Raw genomic sequence first — 22752 nt, 5'->3', positions numbered from 1 at the left:
ACTATGTTTGAAGCCTCTGGGTTTAAGTCCAACATCAGTGACTAGAGCACATGGTTTTAGTACTGACAAAGAGCTCTTCCAACAGTCGAAACATTAAAGCAAGGCTCCATCTACTTTCATGTGGGTGTAAAAAATCCACAACACTGTTCCAAAGAAGAGCAGTGAAGTTATCTGTGGTGATTTGGTCAGTGTTTATCACTCACTCTATAGAGTACCTTCTCAGTAACACTGAGTGTGGCACACTTTTAGTGTGACCAATCTAGCTGCCACCATTTCCTCCACAGTATTGAATATCAAAATTACCTGATTGGGTGAAAAGTGCTCTGCCATGATCTGATATTTGCCTTGGAGGTGCTGCAGTGTAGATTCGCGAGACCGATTCAATGATAATTGCTTGCATCTGTAGCATGCACACCTTTTCAGCATTGCAAGAAATCACTTACTCTCATAGGGTCAAATTGCACATTCACAGGCCATTTTGCCCATTGAGTTTGTACTGATCGTCAACCACCTATTTACTGTGCTAGTTTGTGTTTCTCACATTCCCATCAACTTCCCCCAGATGAAACCACTCACACTTGGGACAATTAACAGTGGTCAACTAACTTACCAAGGCTGGCATTGAAGGGTTGCGCTACAAGCAATGCTGGCCCAAACTCTGGACTTGAGGAGAAGGATCAGTGAAGCAAATAAAACAGAAGTGCTTTTCCTCAAGATAGTGCAAGGTAGCCACTGAAATGGTCTGGCTGAAATGTCTAGATCCTGAGGACATAGTCTCAGGAAAAATCAATCCAAGATGAGGAGAAAATTATTTAGTCAGTGGGTTAGGTGCTTATGAATTCTTCACCTGCTAGAGTAATTGTTGAATGTACACAAAAGCAAATTTTTGCTCACTATAATTATCAGATAGTTCAAAAGTGAGATTGAGGAAATGGGATCTTACTGAATGCAAACAGTTCAGGTGGAATCTATGGCCCATTCCTGCTCCTGTTTCTTTAATTTCAAGGTACACCGATACCTCTGGCTCCTGAGGGGGTATATCAGTGTGAAGCATGTCAGAAGTGTTCTCGATGACTCTGGGTTGGGGAGAGGCGATAAAGGAAAGCAGTCAGGGTTACTGTTACCAGCCAGCCAGTCTTGCTCTATTATCTGTGTGTGGGTATGGCGCTTTGTACACTGAACAAGTGATGACCCTCTACATGCTGTTCTGATTTTAACTGCACTGAATCAAAGCTACGTGGCGTCCCTGCAGGGAAGCAATATCAGATTAATGGAACCGTTGTCACGTTGTCATGACTCCACCTCTCAGCAGCCAGCAGTAAAGAGCATTAACTGAGGTCTGGAAGCAGGCTGTGAGCTGGTCCTCCTGACAGGAAACTCATAAAACCCACTGGGGCTTTGACTATAATGGAGAGACTACAGAGGCAGCGTGTCCTTCATGGGGTGTGAATGGGTGATCAATATGTACAAAAATGAAAGATCTTTGCAAAGCTAATAACTAACAGGGGTGTAGTTGGCACGTGGATGACACTGTGCTGATACTATATGCATTTCTATGAGCATATGTTTGTTCCTAAGGAGTCTTTCAGATTTAGCACTTGCGTTTTACTTACATCAGTCACAATAGCTACTATTTGAAATTAATTAACTGGGGTGTTCTGTGGTGCTATGTAAATTCATGCCTCTTTTTAAGAATGATAGCACAAAGCTGCCCTCTATAGTTTTACCTTTTAGCATTTCTGATCCTAGCTGCTCTGAATTGAAGCCTTGTGATGTCCCTGTAGGGAATGGATATTTCAAGTCATTGCTTTTGATATCTAGCACATTGCAATTTTAAGAAAACATCTTTTGATTTCTGAGAGGCCACAGTACTTAATTCGATGTCACAAACACATTTAATTAAATATTGAACAAAAGAATGCTCATATTAAATGAATGTTACTTATTGATGTGTGAATTCATATTGTGCTTGGGCACAAATTTGTCACAAAAATAACACTGTGGCATTTGTTTGCCTTCTGTTGTTTAAACTAAATGCTCTGTTTTGGGTGTTGAACCCTGTTTCCGAAAAAACAGTTCCATTGAAGTATTTCAGAATATGCTGCTAATTCATATCATTAGCACATGTAACAGAGGGCAAATTTCTACACTTGTAACCTTCATGCAAACATAATTGGAAATGAGATGGTATGAAGGTTAACAGCTTCTGATTTTTCTACAAAGAGTATGAAGTATAGTACCAAAAGTGGCATAGACAAAGTTTGGTGAGCAATATTCAACAAATAAATTAGGGATTAATAAACTCTTCTCAGGCTTCCAGCTGAGTACAGGTATCCATTTGAACTGGTGTTTCAATGACAACCTCTGCTATCTTCATCAGGGATGATGCCTGGACATGTCTGGTCCGGTGGTATTTATACCCCCGTAGTCTGTCTCTTAAACGTCAGTTAAAATTGATACCTGTACCTGCTGAAAGCCCGAGAAGGGTTTATTTGTCATATTCGCCAGGAAAGCACTAGATCCTTTTTCAAATTAGGGATAGTGCAGCCACTGGGTGATCTAAAAGGAAATTAAGAAATGGACTAAGCACCTTTCAGATGAAAGAGTAAATCAAGTTTGCTTCTGTCCTGACAAATAAAAAGTCCCTCACTTCATTCAAAGAAAAATTGTTGCTTTACTTGTACTTATCCATTACTTTAACACTTATGAGGCAGATTACCTGATCCTAATCTCACTGTTATTTTAGAGGAGTGTCCTGGGTCCAAAGGAGATGCTGCGCTTTCCTATATTACAATAGTTTGCAAATAGACTGTAAAGAAATTGTAAGACTATTACAATAGTTTGCAAGTAGATTGTAAAACCTACTAAGAATGGCATGGTGGAGCAAGTGGCAGAGATGCTACCTCACTGCACCTCCAGAAACCTGGGTTCAGCTCTGTCCTCTGCTACATGTTCTTGCTGTGCCCCACTTTCCATTCACATACCAAAAAGGTGCAGGATGATAGGTTAAATGGCCATTGCGTATTGTCCCTAGTGTAGCTGGGTGGTGGAGTTGTAGGGAGAATAGGGCAAATTAGTGGAGGAATGGAATTGTTCTGTCTGCTGGCAGAGATTCAATGGGTAGGATGGCTAGGTTGGTAAGGAAACATGAAAACTTTTTAGATGTATTCTGGGATTGTGAAAGGCATAACAGACATGTTAGCCTTTCTTTTTCCATAAAGCTTTACAGAGAACAATTTAAATAATTTGAGGAATTATAGGATAGTGTTTGGTAATAAGACTTAAATTAATTTGCAGAGAGACAACATAGAATTATTTTCAACCTGTTCTTCTTTAATAAGCTTTCGGTAAAAAAAAATCTTACTGATTGATTTCAAATTCACCCTCATCCTCTTTTGAAAAAAAGGCATTTTGCTGCTTTATTTAATTTGTCAGGAAAGAGCTCCGTCTCCCTGTGAACAGTGACATATAAAATAGTAGGAAATAGGAAGAGAGTTGCCATGCTGTAACCCAGCCTAAAAATTCAGATGAGGTCAAATGGTTTTGAAACCCTTTTTGTAATCTTGAAATTTCATTACTACAAATCTTTCCTTTGTATATAGAATTTACCACAGCTCAGAAAATAATAATTATAAAAACATATTGCTAAAACCTCCAGCAACACTGCATTTGGTTGTATCCATGTTGCAAAATAAGTGTCAGGCACAGAATTACAGGATTGTGTTGCGCCAAATGTTGTAACATCCAAACTGGTGAAATGTGCCAACGTAGGAAGAGGTGGCCTTTGCCTGGTATATAAAACCCTAATGCCATAAACATGGCCATTTGGCCCATCTGATCTGTGCCGATTCACTGAAAAGCAATGAGACTCTTCACATTTTTGTATAGACAGACAGTAGAAATATTCAGATTGGTCGCATTACAGCCTGGTATGCTGGTTCCAATGCACAGGATCGTAAAAAGGTAGAGTGTTTAGTCACCCAGCTACATTGTCGGTACAACCCTCCCCACCATTGAAGCATCTTCAAGGGGTTGTGCCTCAAGAAGGTGAAATCCATCACTTGGGAAACTCTACCTTCTTTTTAGGTCAGACCCTCTTCTTGTTACTACCATCAGGGAGGAGGTACAGGAGCCTGAGGATGTAACGATTCAGAAACAGTATCTTTCCTTTTGCCAATAGATTTCTGGAAGGTCCACAAACCCATGAACACTACCCTGTTATTCCTCTGTTTCTATCTTATGTAATATATAGCAATTTCACATTTTTATATGTACTGCTGCTGCAAAACAACAAATTTTGCATCAACAAAGTCAGTGATAATGAATTTGATTGTTTCTGATCCCCACTCTACAATGCAGAGGACAACTCTTCTGTCCACTGTGTCCTTTCCGATCATCAAGTACCCACCTATACCAATACCAGCAGCTGGCATGCCACCTTCTAAGTCTTGGCAATTCAAGTGCTTGCAGATACCTCCCAAATATCATGTGGGTACCTACTTCCACTACCCCTTCAGGCAGTATATTTCAAATTCCAACCATCCTTCTTGGTGAAAAGAAAATCCTGAGATTCTTACCCCTGGCCTTAGCCTCTGTACTCTTCCTTTAGACACCTCTGCTACAGGCAAAAATTTCCTGCTGTTTGCCCTGTCCCAGAAATGTACCACATTTTATTTGTCGAAGTGCTTATCCAAATCCCTTTGAAAGTGAATATTGAATACTTTTAATATCCTGAAATACAGCCTTTAAAACTGAGATGAGAAGGAATTTCTTCGGCCAGAGGGTGGTGAATTTGTGGAAAATTTTGCCATGGGGACAGTAGAGGTCAAGTCCTGGGGTATATTTAAAGCAAAAATTATTAGGTTCTTGATTGGTAAAGGGATCAGGCAAGGAATCGGATAGAAAAAAATCAACTATAATTTAACTTTGGGGCAGACTGAATGGGCTGAATGGCCAGATTCTACTCCTATATCTCATGGTTTTATATTTCCACTAGCCTTTCAAACTGCATCAAGCTGATGTTCAAAAAAGCGCCCATCTCAATTTGTTTTGTCAATTGGCCTAAACTGTCCTCTGGCTACAGATCCAACAGCCAATAGAAACGACTTAATTTTAAGCAGTCTATCAAAGTGCTTTGTAACTTAGGTGCTTCGGAAACAGATTCAAGATGAGGCATGCCTGTTCTTAAGTCATAGTTCAACAACATGGCTCTGCACTTCACCAAAGACATCACTGTATATTAGGTTCAAGCAGTAGTAACAAGACAGAGAAATAAAAGTTTTTAAACATTCTCTTTGAAGCTTTCTCAAGGCTATTAAATATGCTCAACAACCTAGCCTGCTGCGTTGGTGATCTCAGTGCACCACTCTCTGGACTCCTTCAGGAAAGCACAGGGGAGGGGGGAGGGGACCTGCCACTATCTCACTCCGATGGCAAAACAGACAACACCCCGGAAAATGGGTTGGAGGTTATGTTGGGTTCAAAGCAATGTGTGGAGCTCACCATCCTGCCAAAGAGGAAAATACAGACCTTTGTGTGTTTCAAATTCTCTGCTCTGTTATTTATTTTGAGTGGGTTAATGCCTCTGCTGAAATAACAGAGAGGAATTTTAGCTGAATGTGTCAAGCGTTTCAACTGTAGTGTCCTAGATTGCAACTTGGGGGCTTAGGTTTTTGCAAAGGTTATTAAACTACAACCAAAGGAATTTATGTAACCTATTATTCTAAATATATTGTCACAATTAATAATCAGTTTTACTATTGTAAACCCATGTCTATGAAGTACATAGAAACTGAAAATTCAAGGCTCCTCTAAACTTCTATGTTACGTTAACTGGTGGACACAGAAATAAAATACTGAGTTTGCAAAAATGTAAACATGCCAACAGCAGGGACCAGGCTAATTAAATACTGAAGGACAGGAAAACTTTGGTTGAAGATATCATTTAATGTAGACAAATGCAGAGGCAATGCAGCACTTGCTGGGATTGCTTACTTTAGCAATCAATTCCAATGCTTTAGAATGATTGGAAGTCTGGGCTTGCAGTCTGGTTTCTGGTGCCCTCTTGCACCAGAACCACAAAATATTTGCACCAAAAAAGACTTGGCATTAAGACCCAAAAACTAGTTGAATATAAATATTCTGAAGTAATAGACACAAAGTTAGAAAAGCGGGTTGGAAAAGCAGTTTAAATTGTCCTGTTTTATGCATGGGCTGGCAAATACACAGGGGCTAACTGTATTTGTTAACTCAACAGAGAATTGGCTAAGTACCTGCTGAAAAAAGAATTGATACAGAGTTATGAGAATTATTTTCGATATGATAGTTCTGAGGCCCTAGGAGCAAACAAATCTTTCCTGGCCTGTACATTCTTGTGTTTCTATAATCACCCTATTGGGAATTAATGCAATTACAAACTGCAAGGTCTGATATTCCATATTAATCAACTTAACTAAAACCTTTCAACCAAAGCTCAGAAATGTTAGGAAGCAGCAATAGTTTATTTACTTAAGGAAGTCTGATTTAAGAGGCAAAATTGAATGTTGGGAATGAACAGATTGTTTGATCAACTCACATGGGGAGAGAAAAAGTTCATACTTATTAAGTGCACTCTGGCCTGAAGAGCTTTGTACCCAGTGAAGTACTTCTGAAATGTATTCATTGTTGTACTGTGGGGAAATGCAACCACCAATATGCACACTGCAAGGTCTCATAACCAGAAATGAACTGAACAACCACTCAATGGGAATGAAATTTATTCTTAGTAACATGCATTGCACAATACCAATGGTGCACTTTACCCAGCTTACAAAATTCAGCTTCTTGAATTTAGTGTCTACTGCATATGACCAGGCTTAATATTATGACACCACAGTACAAGCCCATGATGTGTCAAACTAATTAAATGAATGACATCTAACTAATCTAATCCCTTTTCCTCGCACATAGACCATATGCTTCCCCCCCCCCCCCTTTTCTCTGCTTATCTATTAATGATTTGGAACATCTGAACGATTGGAATAAACTGGCCAGACCATCAACTTGTTCCTTCAAGTGGTGTAATGACATCTTCTACATCTATCACCTTGAAGGACAGAGACTCAACATTTCATTTGAGAGACATTGTTGTTGAACTAGCAGCACATTCCTCAACTGAGCCTTTAACCCATGCCTTTCTGATTCAATGTTACAATACTGTTGCTGAACTCCCTGTGTAAAAGTTCACCAGCTAAACAATCAAGTAGTGGTTTGTATCATTTGGAGTATGATAATCATTTTTGATTTTGTTTATCATGTCAGCAGGAACAAACTCTGGACAGGACAGAGCCTATTTTATCATCAAGCATTCTTGAGGGGAAAAGCAGATCACAGTTGCCTATTAAACACAGACCACAAAGCCAATCCTGACAAAGTTTGCTTCCCATTCCCACGCAAACTGTCCTTGTGTGAAATTAGCAATTGCTATTGCATTACATCCCCTTCTAATATTTAGTGACAGTCATCCGAAAACAGGAAGTCTCGTTGCAGAATTCACACAAATAAGTTAAGAAGTCCTTTTTTTTGACAATCACCAATCTTTAAGCAAGCTTACCACCTGCAAGAAGGCTGTACAGGGGAATAAACAAAATAGCTCATCTATTGCCCTTATAATAGTGATAATTTGCATTTTTGGAATTACTTTTAAAATTTCTTCAAGCCGCTAAGAAGGAAAATTTCTCCATATAGTTATATATTTTTTTGTATAGCTGTAACTAGGAGCCAAGGCTGCAAGTATACTGGATAACACTCTGGGAGACTAACAGAAGCATATTTTAGTGCAATTTTAAAATGGAACAACAATGGCTCAGACAGGAACACTGAGTCAGAAGAATGGGGGTTTCAACTGCAAGTGCCAGATGCTTAAGTATGGAAATCAAGGCTGATAACTCAGTGCCATACTGGGGTGGTTCGGTTGTCTATTGACAGTATTGTCCCTTAAATAAAAGATTAAATTGGGGATTGACACACTGTCTTGGATGTAAAGGACTGCATTACACTATTTTGAAGAAGATCAAGGGAGATTTCCTTGGTAACATCATCACTCAATCAATGCCACTAAAGCAGATATTTGGTCATTGTCACGTTTCAGTTTGTGAGAACTTGTGGAGTGTGAATTCCACTGCCCCATTTCCCATACTGAGTGCACTCCCAAAGTACTTTGATGGCAGTACAATATTTTGGAACATCATGAAACGTGCTAAGAAAATGTACAACAAAAAACTTATGAGTTCTGAAACCATTAAGGTGACAATTGTGTAAATGGCTCAATGTTTATTTGATACTTGATATTTCTTCATGAAGGAAGCTATTGGGCCCATTAAGTCAATGACAGCTCAGCATTCTCATCAATTCCCTTTCCCTACCTATCTCACTACAGCTGAATCCCATTAATTGCCACCTCCTTATATGAGAAATAATTTACAGTGGACGGTTCACCTACAAGAACATCTTTGGGATGCTGGGAGGAAGCTGGATCACCAAGGAGGAAAATACACATGGACACAGGAAGGACATGCAAACTCCACATAACTAGCAATGGAGGTCAGGATTGAGCCTGGTTCACTGGGCCCACGAGGCAGTAGAACTGCTTGCTCCACCACTCTACTGCCTATTTGTGTAGAATGCAATGCAGCACATCAAATAATATCATTGCCTTCCTCTATCATCCAAAGGGCATACAACTAGCAAATGAGGAAGCAATGTAAACCTGTAAAGAGTTCCTCCATGCAAGATGAACAGAACCATAGTGAATGGAGTGTCTAGGTATCAAAGAACCCTTTTAGGAGATAAGGGTGAAAGATTGACACAACTTAAATTAGGACACAGTTCTGACATTACTGCAAAGTACCAACAATGGAATGGATACAGATGATAGAAAGTTAAAAACAGATAAACAGGAAGTTACTTTTGCAGAGAAGGATATTAAGAACATTGCATTATTGTCTCCAAAACTTGATCCACTTGGAATATTACCCATGGTTTACTGCACTGTAGATTATTTCTGGATGAAATTGTGGGACAAGTGTCTCTTTGTGTGACCCCTGTGTCCAATGAGTTAGACACACACCAAATGATGTAATTGTTCATGGTTTGCATGCTTTTACCATTCCAATGAGACCTGAGCAGGAAGCTCCATAACATCACCAACATGAAACAATTATAACTATGTGAAAATCACAATGGTTGCTTGTTTCTCTTGCCATCTAAAAGGCAATCAAGATACTTGATGGGGCAGATTTATAACTCTCTGAAGGTCACTCAAGCCCTTCCCCAGGAGGTTGAAGAATTTTGGTACATTCTCTTCGACACTCACCAATTGTTATTGATACAACATAGAAAGCATTCTATCTGGATGCATCACTGCTTGGTATGGCAATTCCCTGCAAAAGGCAAGAAGAAACTGCAAAAAGTTTTGGACAAAACTCAGGACATCATGACCCAGCTTCCCCTCCTTGGACTCTGTCTATACTTCTCAGTTCTTAATCAAAGTAGCCAACGTAATCAAAGACCCCGTCCACCCTGGACATTCACTATTCTCTCCCCTCCCATTGGGCAGATGATACAAAAACCTGATAGCACATACCATCAGTCTGAAGGACAGCTTCTGTCCTACCATTATAAGATTATTGACTGGTCCTCTTCATTGATAAGATGAACTCTTGACCTCAGTCTACCTCAACATGGCACCTTGCTGTCTGCCTGCACTGCACTTTCTCCATAACTGCAACATTTCATTCTGCATTCTGTGTTTGCTTTTTCCTGGTATTTCCTCATGGTACTGATGTGATAAAGTGATCTGTATGGATGGCATGTAAAACAAAGTTTATCACAGTAGCTCGGTACATGTGACACTAATAAAGCAACACCTTCCAAAGTCCACAGAATGTTTAAACTAATTGTAAGTGTTATATCCAGTCATGAGCTGCTAAGATTCCCTAACAATGGTACCTGTGTACCAGGTAACAGTCTATTACAGAAGGTGACACTAAGATGATATGGGTTGGGAATCTCAAAAAGTGAGGCAAAGCCACCCCCAACCATGTAAAGCCCATGCTCAGATTGGCGGTACATCCTTCCTGGACTGAGGATAGGGTTGCCAACTTTCTCACTCCCAAATAAGGGACAAAAGTAGCAGTCAAATACGGGACACTTGTGCTTACCCCGAGAAAGACTACCATGACCATGAAGCCTTGCGCCGGCACCTGTGTGCACATACATGACGTGTGTACACGTATACGTGCCGATTTTTTCCTACAAATCGGTTTTGGCGATTCTGTTCAGTGAAACTACACCGTACATACATTATTTCTACTTTATATAGGCTGTGTATTTATCCTATCATTCCTGCTTTTACTATATGTTAGTGTTATTTTAGGTTTTATGTGTTATTTGGTATGATTTGGTAGGTTATTTTTTGGGTCTGGGAACGCTCAAAAATTTTTCCCATATAAATTAATGGTAATTGCTTCTTCGCTTCACGCCATTTTGGCATGAAAGGTTTCATAGGAACGCTCTACCTTAGCAGGGAGAAATATGGGACAAGGGCAGTCCCGTATAGGCCAAACCAATTTAGCCCAATATACGGGACGACCTGGCTAATACGGCAACCCTAACTGAGGATGAATATTAGATTCCCAGGCTCAGGTTTTCTGAGGCTGTTTCCAGCTGCGCAGGAAGATTCCCAGCCAGGTCCTGGTGACTAGAGTGCTCCCTCTAAGGAGGTTAAGGCCTGTAGGATCTTCCCAAGACACTACAGCAGATGCATGTTGTGCCCTAATGTGTTGCTTCCCACTGTGTCACAGACATTGAGTGATAGAACCATACATCATGGAAACAGGCCTTATGGCCCATCTGATCTATGCTATCTATGACACCATCTAAGTTAGTTCCATTTGCCTATTTTTGGCATATATCCCCCTAAAACGTTCTTATCCATGTACCTGTCCAATTTTTTTTTTAAGTTGCTAATGTACCTGCCTCAAACACTTCTTCTGGCAGCTCATTCCGTATATGGACCACTCTCTGAGTAAATAGGTTGCCCCTCAGGTTCCTAATAAATCTTTCCTCTCTCACCTTAAACCTATCTCTCTACCTTTTGATCTCCCAACCCTGAGAAAAAGAAGTTTTCAGAAGTTGAGTCCATGCACAGAATCACAAAGAAATTAACCCATCTACTTTGGTCTCAGTGAGGTCAGGGCAGAATCTTGGCATTGGAATTCACCATCATTGGTGGAGAGAGCCACTGTCTGCATCCCTGTGCCAATAAAAAAAAGACCTTGTTAAAGCACTGGAAGGATTTCCACTCCCTCAACGTGCTGGTGTACTAGAATCATGAGAAGGATTCCCTCATTGTGAATAAAACATTTCTAAGAAAGAATCACCCGGACAGAGTCTGCACTATTGGGCATTTTCAGCAGCTGTTTGGATGTTAGGGTTACCTTGAACTTCTCTTGCCCCTCAAACCAGTGCATGCTTCAACTGTAAGACTTCGGGTCATAACAAGGCGAGCAACACATAGATCAGGAGAACAACATCAACTTCCTGAACATGGCATTTAGTTGCCTGTAACAGTCCAGAAGTATCTGACAGTGGACACCAAGCAGAAGTGGAGACCTGGTGAATGAATGCCACATACTGCATTTCCTGCAGTTACCGGCAAAAGCTGGTGCCAGAGGAAGAAGACTGAGGAGCCCTAAAACCTAAAGGGCATAAACAAAGCTGACAGTACCATTAAGGACACCATGGTTGTTCCCTTTTCTCTTGTCTTTCTACTGGGAGAAGATATAGGAACCTGAAAGCCCAGAGGACCAGATATACCAACTGAAACAGACAAGACAGCTTCTTCCCCACTACCATCAGACTTCTGAACCAATCACCTCTTTCACATTCCCTTCCCAGTGGTGCCACCACATTCTCAAACCCTTCATTCTAGTTCTTCTGCCATGGTCACTTTAGCATTCGTTATGCATTATTTCACTGATAAATTTACGCCATTCTGTTGCTTTGCATTCATCGGTGTACTTACTGTTGTAATTATGATGTATACTGCTTACTCTGTGAGCCTCAGAGGAGCAAGGAATTTCATTCAGCTTTAGTGTATATGACAGCAGGAGAGAAAGAATGAGGGAGGTAGCTCCAAGAGACATGTCACTGTTCAATATCCACGGCCTCATGTCCCAACTGAGCCACGGATATAGGTGTCAGCTGCCCAGGAATGAAAGAAAGACAATTCTCAACGGCAGCCTAGTGTTAACCATGTAACTTCACACTCTGATTTTTAATATCATCATACATAGTATGCCGATATTCAGTGGTTCAAATGGGGATGGGGAAACACAGTTAATACTCAGTTATCCCTCCTTTGAACCGATTCTGACAGAGGGATGAATGAATCTTTCATCTAATTACTGAAGTGGGGCCTGATACAATATTTTTGTACATCAGAATGAGGTTCAATATCACTGGCATATGTTGTGAAATTTGTTAACTTTGTGGTAGCAGGGCATTACAACACATGATAACATAGACAGCTGTTCTTGGATTTTTGAGTGTGCGCCTGCAGGCTTCTGTACCTCCTTCCTAATGTTAGTGTAATGCCCTGGTTCATATTTTCACTGTTATGCTGTCCGTTTTGGCAGCTCTGTAAGAGCAGTCTGTTCTGTTTTCATGCTTGTTTGGGTTACCATTGAGGACAAGAGCGAGGCGAAATGTGTCCCATCCAGTTAGGATGGTCGGGTTAAGGGAAGGTTTCTCTGGTGAGGGACACTAAGCTTGGGCTTGGAGCTTTTGTTCGAGAGGAGATGAAGAGAGAACGTGCTGGGGAGAACCAGTCGTAGCATACGATCCGGTGGGAGACCTGTTTGTTTGAGATGAATTGCGAGTGACGTCGGAAGGTGGTGTGTGCTTTCACGTTGACCAAGGGCCCAATGTGTAAGTGACAGAGAAGTTCAAGATGAGCTCCAACTTGTGCACTGTTCAATTAGAATGGGCCTTTTTCTTTTTGTTATTTTTACTAACCCTTTAGTTAAGACTCATAAATATAATTCCTTTAATGGTATGCAGTGTGCCATCTGTTATTTCGTGGCATTAATTTGTAACAGCGTAGCAAGTGACACAGCATCCACACAAACCGGGGTTTGGGATGGGATCGAGTGTGCCTCATTCTCATGACTTTGTCGGGGCCGGAGGTTGTCTTCTTGGACTTATGTAGACAAGGAAACCAGGGTGTTTCAGTAGGGGCATGAGCAGGGTGATGGGGGTCCTTAATAATGGACCCCACCTTTATGAGACACCACTCTTTGAAGATGTCTTGGAGGCTAATGTCCATGATGGAGCTAATATTACGACTCATAAAACTAGTGGAACCAAGCTCAATGAACTCAGATCTCTGCATAAACATATAAGCTCCAGGAGGATTTCCATTCTGTGGCTATAACTGGTGGTGTAAAGAACACGGTGAAATATTGTGTGCAAACATAAAATTCCATCGGCATTTCTCCAGTGTGCAGGGGTTGCATTTGATGTAAGGGCTCAATATAAAATCATTGCCCCTCTTGAAATGACATTATGTTATGTTACACATAGAAGCAAGAGCTAAACCAGGACCCTCCACAGTTCATGACCTTACCCATGTCCCACAGCCTTGCCTGGTTGCACTCAGAGAAGGGTCGAGGTGAGAAATTGAAGAAGGGAAATAAAAACTGAGAACAGGGAAAAAATTGTGATAAATTAAGTGAGAAACTGAGAAACAAAGACATTCCACATTTTTCTTAACCCCCAGAAAATTCCAATGCTTTATACTCCATGAAGTACAGGAGCTTCAATCTAGAGCAAATACTGTACATAGTTGATCAGTGAGGTCCAAAGGTTGTTGCCTGAGCTGTATCACTCCTTTATTAGTATTGTGGAAAAAGCACTGTGCTGTCTACTAGACCACTGAAAAGCACTGAATAGCATGGTTGACTGATAACAACAGGAATTCTGCAGATGCTGGAAATTCAAGCAACACACATCAAAGTTGCTGGTGAACGCAGCAGGCCAGGCAGCATCTCTAGGAAGAGGTACAGTTGACATTTCAGGCCGAGCCCCTTCGTCAGGACTAACTGAAGGAAGAGTGAGTAAGGGATTTGAAAGTGGGAGGGGGAGGGGGAGATCCAAAATGATAGGAGAAGACAGGAGGGGGACGGATGGAGCCAAGAGCTGGACAGGTGATTGGCAAAAGGGGATACGAGAGGATCATGGGACAGGAGATCCGGGAAGAAAGACGGGGGGGGGGGGACCCAGAGGATGGGCAAGAGGTATATTCAGAGGGACAGAGGGAGAAAAAGGAGAGTGAGAGAAAGAATGTGTGCATAAAAATAAGTAACAGAAGGGGTATGAGGGGGAGGTGGGGCCTAGTGGAAGTTAGAGAAGTCGATGTTCATGCCATCAGGTTGGAGGCTACCCAGACGGAATATAAGGTGTTGTTCCTCCAACCTGAGTGTGGTTGACTGATATTCAGCTGGTCACAGAAGAATGCCTTGTACATTTAAACTGTTAAGTACCCTTTTAACCCCACATTGGCTATTAATCACTGCCAATCAACTGCCAGTCAATAGGCAACACACTGGCACAGCAAGTAGAACTGCTGCTTCACAATACCAGAGACACCATTCAATCCTCACCTTGGGTGCCATCTGTGCAGCGTTTACACATTCTCCCTGTGACTACAGGGATTTCTTCTGGGTGACCTGGTTTCCTCCCTATCACAAAGACTCACAGGTTAATTGGCCATTCTAATTTGCCCCAAATGTGTAGAGGATAATTGGGAGAATAAAATTGGGTACGGTAGAATTCAGTGGAAACTGAATGACTGAACACCAGTTTCTGCCATTGTCTGTTAAGATCCCGCTTTCATGCTACAGTATATCAAGCTTCCACAGCACTGAAAATTAACTACTGCTGTAAAACATCAAATTTCATATAACCTAAGTCAGTGATAATAAATCTGTTTCAGGTTTTAACTGTGACTGAGATTTTGTTTAATGTAACCTCTCCACTTTTTTTTTAATCCCCTCTCCTTTGCCTTTTCACTCTCCCAATCAGAAATTGATTTTATGTTGAATGCAAGTGACTAGAAATCATATCCCTCCACCCCCACACATACATTCAATCTGTTTGGATATGAAGATACACAGTTGTTTTCCTGCTGTATTCAAGTTGTTTCCTGTTTTCCCTGCCCAATCTAGCAACATTTATATATTCTCCCTTTGTTAGTCAGAAAATTCAAAAACTAAGATGACAAGGGCATTCCTAAATAATGGTGTAAGCCTCCGTGCATCAACAAGGATCATTACTCTGAAGGGTTGTAAATATGTTTTATGGAGTATTGGTAAGATGTACAGGGTTAAACATATAACAACACCCCTGGGTCTTTGACGTTTGCACAATTGTTTAGAAGTCTCAATTCACAATGATATTTCAACCTGCCATTCCTTGCCTAGTGGTGTGTGTTGGAGTGGTGGAGTGGAGTGGGGTGGGAGTGGACAGATTGGTTGGGAGTGGAAGGCAAGATCCTGCTTGTGGCGGAAGTGTGTAGGTGCCTTGTCATGCCTTTGTGTCAAGCTCAGCACTTAGCCTGTTCACAGCCAGACCCAACAGTGGCCATGGTAATGAATAACAACATTTATGGTTTTTATTCTGATCCCTATTCAATCACTGCATCTGCTCATGAAAGTGCAGGATCATGGCAGAGATAGGGAGAGAATTAGACAGATAGACAGACAAATAACCAATCCTCAGTTTTAGAGGGGTGAGCAGGCAATGACGCTCCCATACTTGGATATCTGATTTCTTATTGGCAGGGATAGCCTCTGGAAACAAAATAGGACAATTTGGGACATGAAGAAAAAGGATTTGTGTTCCATCTCACTTCCCCACCCAACAGCACTGCAAAGTCATTTGTCCACTTGTCATTGAATCACAGTCATAGAGCATTGCAACAGGCCCATGGGTCCAACTGACACGACAAATGCCAGGCCATTTATCCAAGTTTGTCCCATAGCCCTCTAAACGTCTCCAATACATGTACATATCTAGATGGCTTTCAAATGTTGCTAATGTGGCTGCTTCAACCGAAGTTCCAAGTTCAAAGTAAATTTGTTGAAAATGTACAAACATGTCACCATATAACTACTCTGAGACTTCTCTTGGTCATTTATAATAAATATCAAGAAAAACCGCATATGACAGAGAGGGACAATGTGCGAAAGGCAACAAACTGTGCAAATACAAAAAATAAATAATAATAAATAAGCAATCAATATTGAGAATACAAATTGTAGAGTACTTAAAAGTGAGTAGATAAGTTGTGAAATCAGTTCAGTGTTGGGGTAGGTGAAGATATACCCTCTGGTTCAAGAGCCTGATGGTTGAGGGGCAATAACTATTCATGAACCTGGTGTAGGACTTGAGGCTCCTGTACCTCCTTCTTGATGGCAGCAGTGAGAAGAGCACATGGCCTGGATGGTGGGGGTCCTTGATAATGGATGCTGCTTTCCTGTGACAGCACTCCTTGTAAATATGCCCAATGGTGGGGAGAGATTTACCTGTGCTAGACTGAAAAATATCCACTACTTTCTGTAGGTTTTTCCATTCAACGGCAATGCTGTTCCCATACCAGGCCATGATGCAACCAGTCAGTATACTCTCCTCCACGTACCTATTGAAGTTTGTTAAAAGTTTTAGATGACGTGATGAATCTGTGCCATGCCTTCTTTGTAATGGCATGTACGTGCTGGATCCAGGAAAGAGTCTCTGAAATAACAATGCTGAGGAATTTAAAATTGCTGACTCTCTCCACCTCTGATCCCTCGATGAGTACTGGCTCATGCACCTCCACTTTCCACCTCCTGTAGTCAATAATCAGCTCTATTTCAGGCAACTTATTTTAAATACGTACCACCCTTAGCATGAAAATGCTCCATCTGATTTCCTTTTCAAATCACTTTCCTCTGTATTTAAATCTATGTCTTCTTATTTTTAGCAAACCCTTCCTAGGAAAAAAGACCTTTCACCCTGTCTATGCCTCTAATGATCTTGTATACCACTATCAGGTCACCTCTATGCTTCGGGGAGTAAATTCCTAGTCTACACAATCTCTCCTTGTAGCTCAGGTCCCCAAATCCTGGCGACATCCTTTGAAAATGAAAATCTTTTCCAATTCTTCCTTGTTTAATAACATCTTTCCTACAACAGGGTGACCAAAACTGTACTTAATACTCCAAGCACAAGAATATCTACAGATGCTGGAAATCCAGGCAACACAAACAAAATGCTGGAGGAGCTCAGCAGGCCAGGCAGCATCTATGGAAAAGAGTAAACAGTCGATATTTTGGGCCGGGACCCTTCATCAGGCCCGGAAAAAAAGATGAGAAGTCAGGATCCAAGTGCAGCCACACCAACATCTTATATAACCCCAACATTATGCTCCAACTCCTATACTCAATGCACTGACAGACATGGGTCTTGCCTTCCTGCTCGGGTTTCTCAAGGCTTGGGGTCATCAGGACAGCAAGAGTTAAAACTGAAAAATAAATTTAATCACCTTTGCCAAAATGGGTCAATAGTCCCCAAAGTATACTGTAGTCTTTCCTTTGTTCTGCCAGAGCTAAACCCAGAACTTCATGTTTCTTAAAAAATGTAGTTTTGAGCAGGTTACTGATCGGGCCATCCCTACTCGGCATTGTGATGGAGATAATGAACATTGTTCTTAAATTTCTGCTCTTCTGTGTGGTGCTGTACTCCTGCACCACTATTGAAGAAGGACTTTGATGGTGAAGGGATAGTGACATGTTTCCAAGCCAGGCTGGCGTGTGAGGAGCATGTGAGGAATGAGTGATCTCACACACCTTCTACCCTTATTATTCACAGTGGCAGAGACTGCAGGGGTGGGAGGTGCTGCTGGAGGAGTCTTTACAAGTAACTGCATTGCAGTTTGCAGATAGTACACAGGGTGGCCATTGTGTGCCAGTGGTGGAGTGAATGAATGAATGTTCAGGGTGATAGTTGGGGAGCGAAGATTATGATCTACTTTGGATGTTGTTGAGCTCTGAGGTTGACACTGGGAGGGAGACTTTAAAGATTTTACCTGTCCAGCTGATCTCTAACCCTACCTGTCTAAAACAGATTAAAACTCACCACTTGTGTGCATGAATGAGTGAGAGAGAGAGAGAGAGAGAGAGAATAAGAACATGCCTTCACTTTCATGTGGCTATCAGCATTTGTTAAACCATGGGCTGGAAGAAAACTGAGACGCAGAAGTCACTTACTACCAAACCTGTACCAGGGAAGATTTAAGACTAACGAGGAAGTAAACTCGGAATAAATATGTGCCAAAAACAAAACTACAAAATCAAAAAGAGCTTAGAATTAAGTTTCACTAGATAACAAAAAGGCCTTCCTAAAAATCTCTTCACGCAGCCCTGAAATATCCACCATCTCTGCACTGTGGCATTTTACAGGAATCTTTTTGAGATAGAAATCTTTCAACTTCAAGTTTTCTTAATGAATACGGTATTTATTTCCCTGGCAGACATGAATATAACTCATTACTTTACAAGAAAGCCCTCTTTATTAAATGTTCCTGCAGACCTACTTAATGCACAGTGTCTATTGCCTAATGCAGTGGTATGATCTGCAACTCTAATGTAGCTTCCAAACTTGGCACTGCATACAGTTCTATGAGTGACAAAGGACATGTTCCCCTAGACATTAGGTCTTTCTTAAATTTACCTTGCCCATGCAACACCCTCATTCTCTCTATTGTCCACTCTGGGCTCCAGGAGTCCTCAATTGTCACACAGTAGACTGCCCAACCGGTGGGTACTCTTCTGTTCATTCAACGCAGACCCAATGAGTTTTCTTGTATCCTGCACCAGCCTTCTCAACCTCTTCCTCCACAAGGCTCCTTCAAGTGGCATAGAATATGCCACCTAGTGTTTTCGATCAGAACCTGTGATCACTATCAGAATTACTGTGAATGTGCATTCAAGTCAAGTTTATTGTCATATATATGTGCACATACGCACAAGTGCAATGAGAAACGTACAGCAGCATTCACAAGAAAAACATTTTTCCCGCAAGACACAATTTGAACAAAGAAGTCTATTTTAGTGCAACGTGGTCAGTGTTCATTGTGTCGATAAACTAGTATTCATGGTGTTGTTATTGATTCAAGAACAAAAGTAGTGATATTTGTACCTGGTGGTGGTTACTAGCAATAATCCTGATTTTCATATATCTAACAAGAGATAAAGCTATATTTGCCCATTGCCTCCACTGCTGTATTTCACATGGAATCCACTGGTGTGACCCTGGCTTGCTCCTGGATTTGAGAATCCACTGTTGATTTTAGAGCTATGGACTAGGAGACGGAAGAGAGACTAAGTAATATCTTAAAAGTGATTTTTTTTGGCGTGTGTCTGCATGCGCAAGTCTGTGCATGTGTGTGAGTGCGCATCTGTGTGTGTGCGTCTGCGTGTGCGTGCATGTGTCCGTGATGATGTCTTTTTCATGGCTTTTTACAAGGCGCGGAGCGAGAGAGAGAGACGGTGTGGCGCGCCACTCCTCACACAGACATTTTCGCAGTATTTTTCCCTTTATTTTACGAGGTCGAGTTACGATCTCGACATTCAACCCAGCACGAATAGAAAGCGTAGTCGGGAGCGGACCTGATGGTTTCGAACCCGGGAACCTCTGCTTCTGGGTCCGGCGCTGATGTCATTGCGCGACTAGCCGCCCTTAAAAGTGATTTTAAATTTTGTTTTCTTTAAATTGCTTCTAGTTATTTCTTTATAATTATTTTCACTGTTTCAAATTAACTATTTATTTATAAAATGCTAATTATTAAATAGTTATGAAAAGAAACTGAATACCAGAGACCTTTAAAAATAAATAGTCACTCATAGCCTTTGCAGCTGGTGGAGCTGGGGGTGAAAGTTCACCAGCAGGCAAAGCTATCAAAACAGAAGGCAAAATCAGGAGCGGTGTTTCCTTATCACCACTTTGAATGCTGTGCCACTCTCTAGGCCACACTGCTGGTGTCCAGGAAGCTACAGCAATGAGATTGACTGTCCACATCAAGATCAGGCCAGTACAAGTAGGCTGGGGAGTGCATGGGTCCATTCTAAATCAGGTTAGCAAGATCTGGCCCATCAAATGCGAGGAGTGTGAGCACTATGCAATCATCTGCAGTGTTTAATAGGATTTCAGCAGAAGTATTATGTGCTTCCCCCTCTAGAGGATCATAGAAACTTCTGCGAAGGTTTCAAGATCCCCTTACATTTCCGAATGTGAACTTTCTTTTATTGTGACACCAGGCTCAGAGAAGAAGCCACATGGCGTCAGTATGGTACATATCATCAGAGAAAAATTATAATGCAGAAAAAAGCCATCGCGTCTGTGTTGGTTGTGAACGACTACCTCGCCTAATCCCATATTTCAGTACTAGGTCCATAGTTCTTCGAGTAAACCTAATGCATAGAACAGTGCAGCACAGGAACACAATATTGTGTCAAACTAATTAAGCTGATGGCTCCTTATCCCTTCTACTTGCACATGGTCCACGTCCATATATTCTCTGCATACTCACGTGCCTACCTTACAGCCTCTTAAATGCCTCTATTGCCCTTGCCTCCACATTCCAGTTACCCACCACTCTGTGTAAAGCAAAAATCTGCTCCATACTTCTCCTTTGAACTCTCCCCTTCCTCCTTAATTTAAATGCCTGTTCTTTAGTAATACGTATTTTTGAACTCCGGGGAAAGATACCAGCTGTCTACTCTATCTATGCTTCTATTATTATCTCCCAATTTACATCCAAGTACTGTTTTAAAAATGAAAAGATCATGGTTTAGTCAAATCTAGACATCGTTATTTGATGAGTTCTGAATCCTTAAAGATCTGAAAATGACAGAGCATATCAAATAACAGGAATTGTGCTGTTTTAACTCACGTATTACAGCAGAAATTTGAGACAGCAGTTTAGGCAAAGTGCTGGACGAAAGGGGTTAAATTTTGCAGCTGAGCGAAGCAGACAGGGTTGGAGCATAGGGATGGGTCATCAGTGAAGAGAGAGCTTATGCAGTGATGAGGAGGCTGCGGGCTTGGGGTGGAGAATTGCCAGCTAGCTGATATTTCTTATACTCTCTTAAATCTTGAACCACAAGGTGTAAAAGAGCCTTGCAAGATAACCTGTTCTCACTTGGGCTTTATAGGGGGAAGAATCATTAAGGAGCAAAGACATGTTCAACATGAAAAAGGAACTCAAGGAGCTCCCTGGCTTTAGCAATGGAGGGAATGTGAGATCCTCACCTGAGGTAAGTGGAGATAATGAGGATCAGGATACCAACAAATAGGAAAAACACTAACACGAGGAGTTTGCAGGTGCTGGAAATCCAGAGTAACAGACGCAAGATGTTGGAGGAACTCAACAAGTCAGACAGCATCTATGGAAATGAATAGATAATCAATATTTCAGGCCCAGGCCCTTCTTCAGGACTGAGAAGATGCTGGAATAAAAGGTGCGGGGAGGGGAAGGAAGCTAGCTGGAAGGTGGCAGGTGAAACTGGGTGGGTGGGAAAGGCCATGGCTGGAAAAGGAGAGGAGAGTGGATGATAGGAGAAAGGAAAGGAGAAGGGGTCCCAGGGGGAAGAAACAGGCAGGTGAGAAGAGGTAAAAGGTCACTAAATTCAATGTCGTTAAAGTTAATGGGGTATAGAGATCAGAGGCATAAGAAAACCATAGAATACTGAACAATAAGCACAGCCCTTTGGCCCACAATGTCTGTGTATAATGGCAAATTAAACAAATCCTCTCTGCCTGCACGTGATCTTTTATCTCTTCATATTCCCAATATAAACGACGCTGAGGAACTAACATAAATATTTATTGGTCCATTGTACACAGATGAAATGAAATGTTTTAAATCAGTATTGCAAAAAGCACTAGATGCCTTGTAAACAGAAGACTTTTGACCTGAAGAATATCGACATTGGTAAATGAACGTACTGGACAGAAGAATAAGTGAAGAATGCCATCATATGAAGGAGGAACAAAAGTGGGTTAAAGATTAGTTCCTGGGAGTTCAGTCATCAGTTACAGCAGAGACAGTATCTCATGAGAGGAAGCTGGTCAACCGTGAACACAAGTGCCATGATAGCATAGTTTGGGGCATTCTGTAGTTCCGATTTCAGTTCCGACGCCACTCTATGAGGAGTCTCTGAATGTCCTTCCCTGTGTAATGCGTGGGTCTTCTCTGGGTCCTCCAGTTTCTTCCCACAGTCCAAAGGATAGGTTAATTGGTCATTGTAAATTGTCCCATGATTTAGGTTAGGGTTAATTGGGTTCGTTGGGGGGCGGGTCATGGCTTGAAGGGCTGAAGGGCCTATTCCATGCTGTATCACTAAATAAACTAAAATAAAAATCAAATAAATACAAGAGCCAGATTCTGACAAAGGGTTTGGAATTGTAGTGCTAGAACCTTCAAGGTCTGCTTGAAACAGCGGTAAGCTCAACCCTGAAGTTGCCACTAAGAAGGATCTACATTGTTGAACTTGCATTTAATTGGACCTCAATATATTGTTGAAAGCTAGCACTAGATTTCTATTCCCCTTCACCTTCTTCTTCTGCAGTCCCTTAAGAAGAAGGACAACTTGCTTATGCTTTGGGTTGTGT

General features: G+C 41.4%; 1 protein-coding gene across 4 annotated transcripts in view; it reads right to left on the bottom strand.

Annotated features, from left to right (window-relative positions):
• Positions 1-22752, bottom strand: part of LOC140199455 (sal-like protein 3) — a 61774-nt gene that overhangs the window by 17766 nt on the left and 21256 nt on the right. The window contains exon 1 of one of the 4 annotated variants that reach the window (XM_072261587.1): positions 1728-1761. The exons of the other annotated variants lie outside the window; for them this stretch is intronic. Coding sequence (XP_072117688.1) covers positions 1728-1737 — 10 coding nt within the window. The 5' untranslated portion in view covers positions 1738-1761. Of the gene's footprint in view, positions 1-1727; positions 1762-22752 lie in introns of those variants that run through there. 4 annotated transcript variants of the gene reach the window in all.

The sequence above is a fragment of the Mobula birostris genome, chromosome 1 (genome assembly GCF_030028105.1).
Source record: "Mobula birostris isolate sMobBir1 chromosome 1, sMobBir1.hap1, whole genome shotgun sequence".
In the NCBI taxonomy this organism is placed as follows: domain Eukaryota; kingdom Metazoa; phylum Chordata; class Chondrichthyes; order Myliobatiformes; family Myliobatidae; genus Mobula; species Mobula birostris.
Note: the sequence above shows the minus strand (reverse complement) of the source record. Positions and strands in the feature narration are given on the sequence as shown.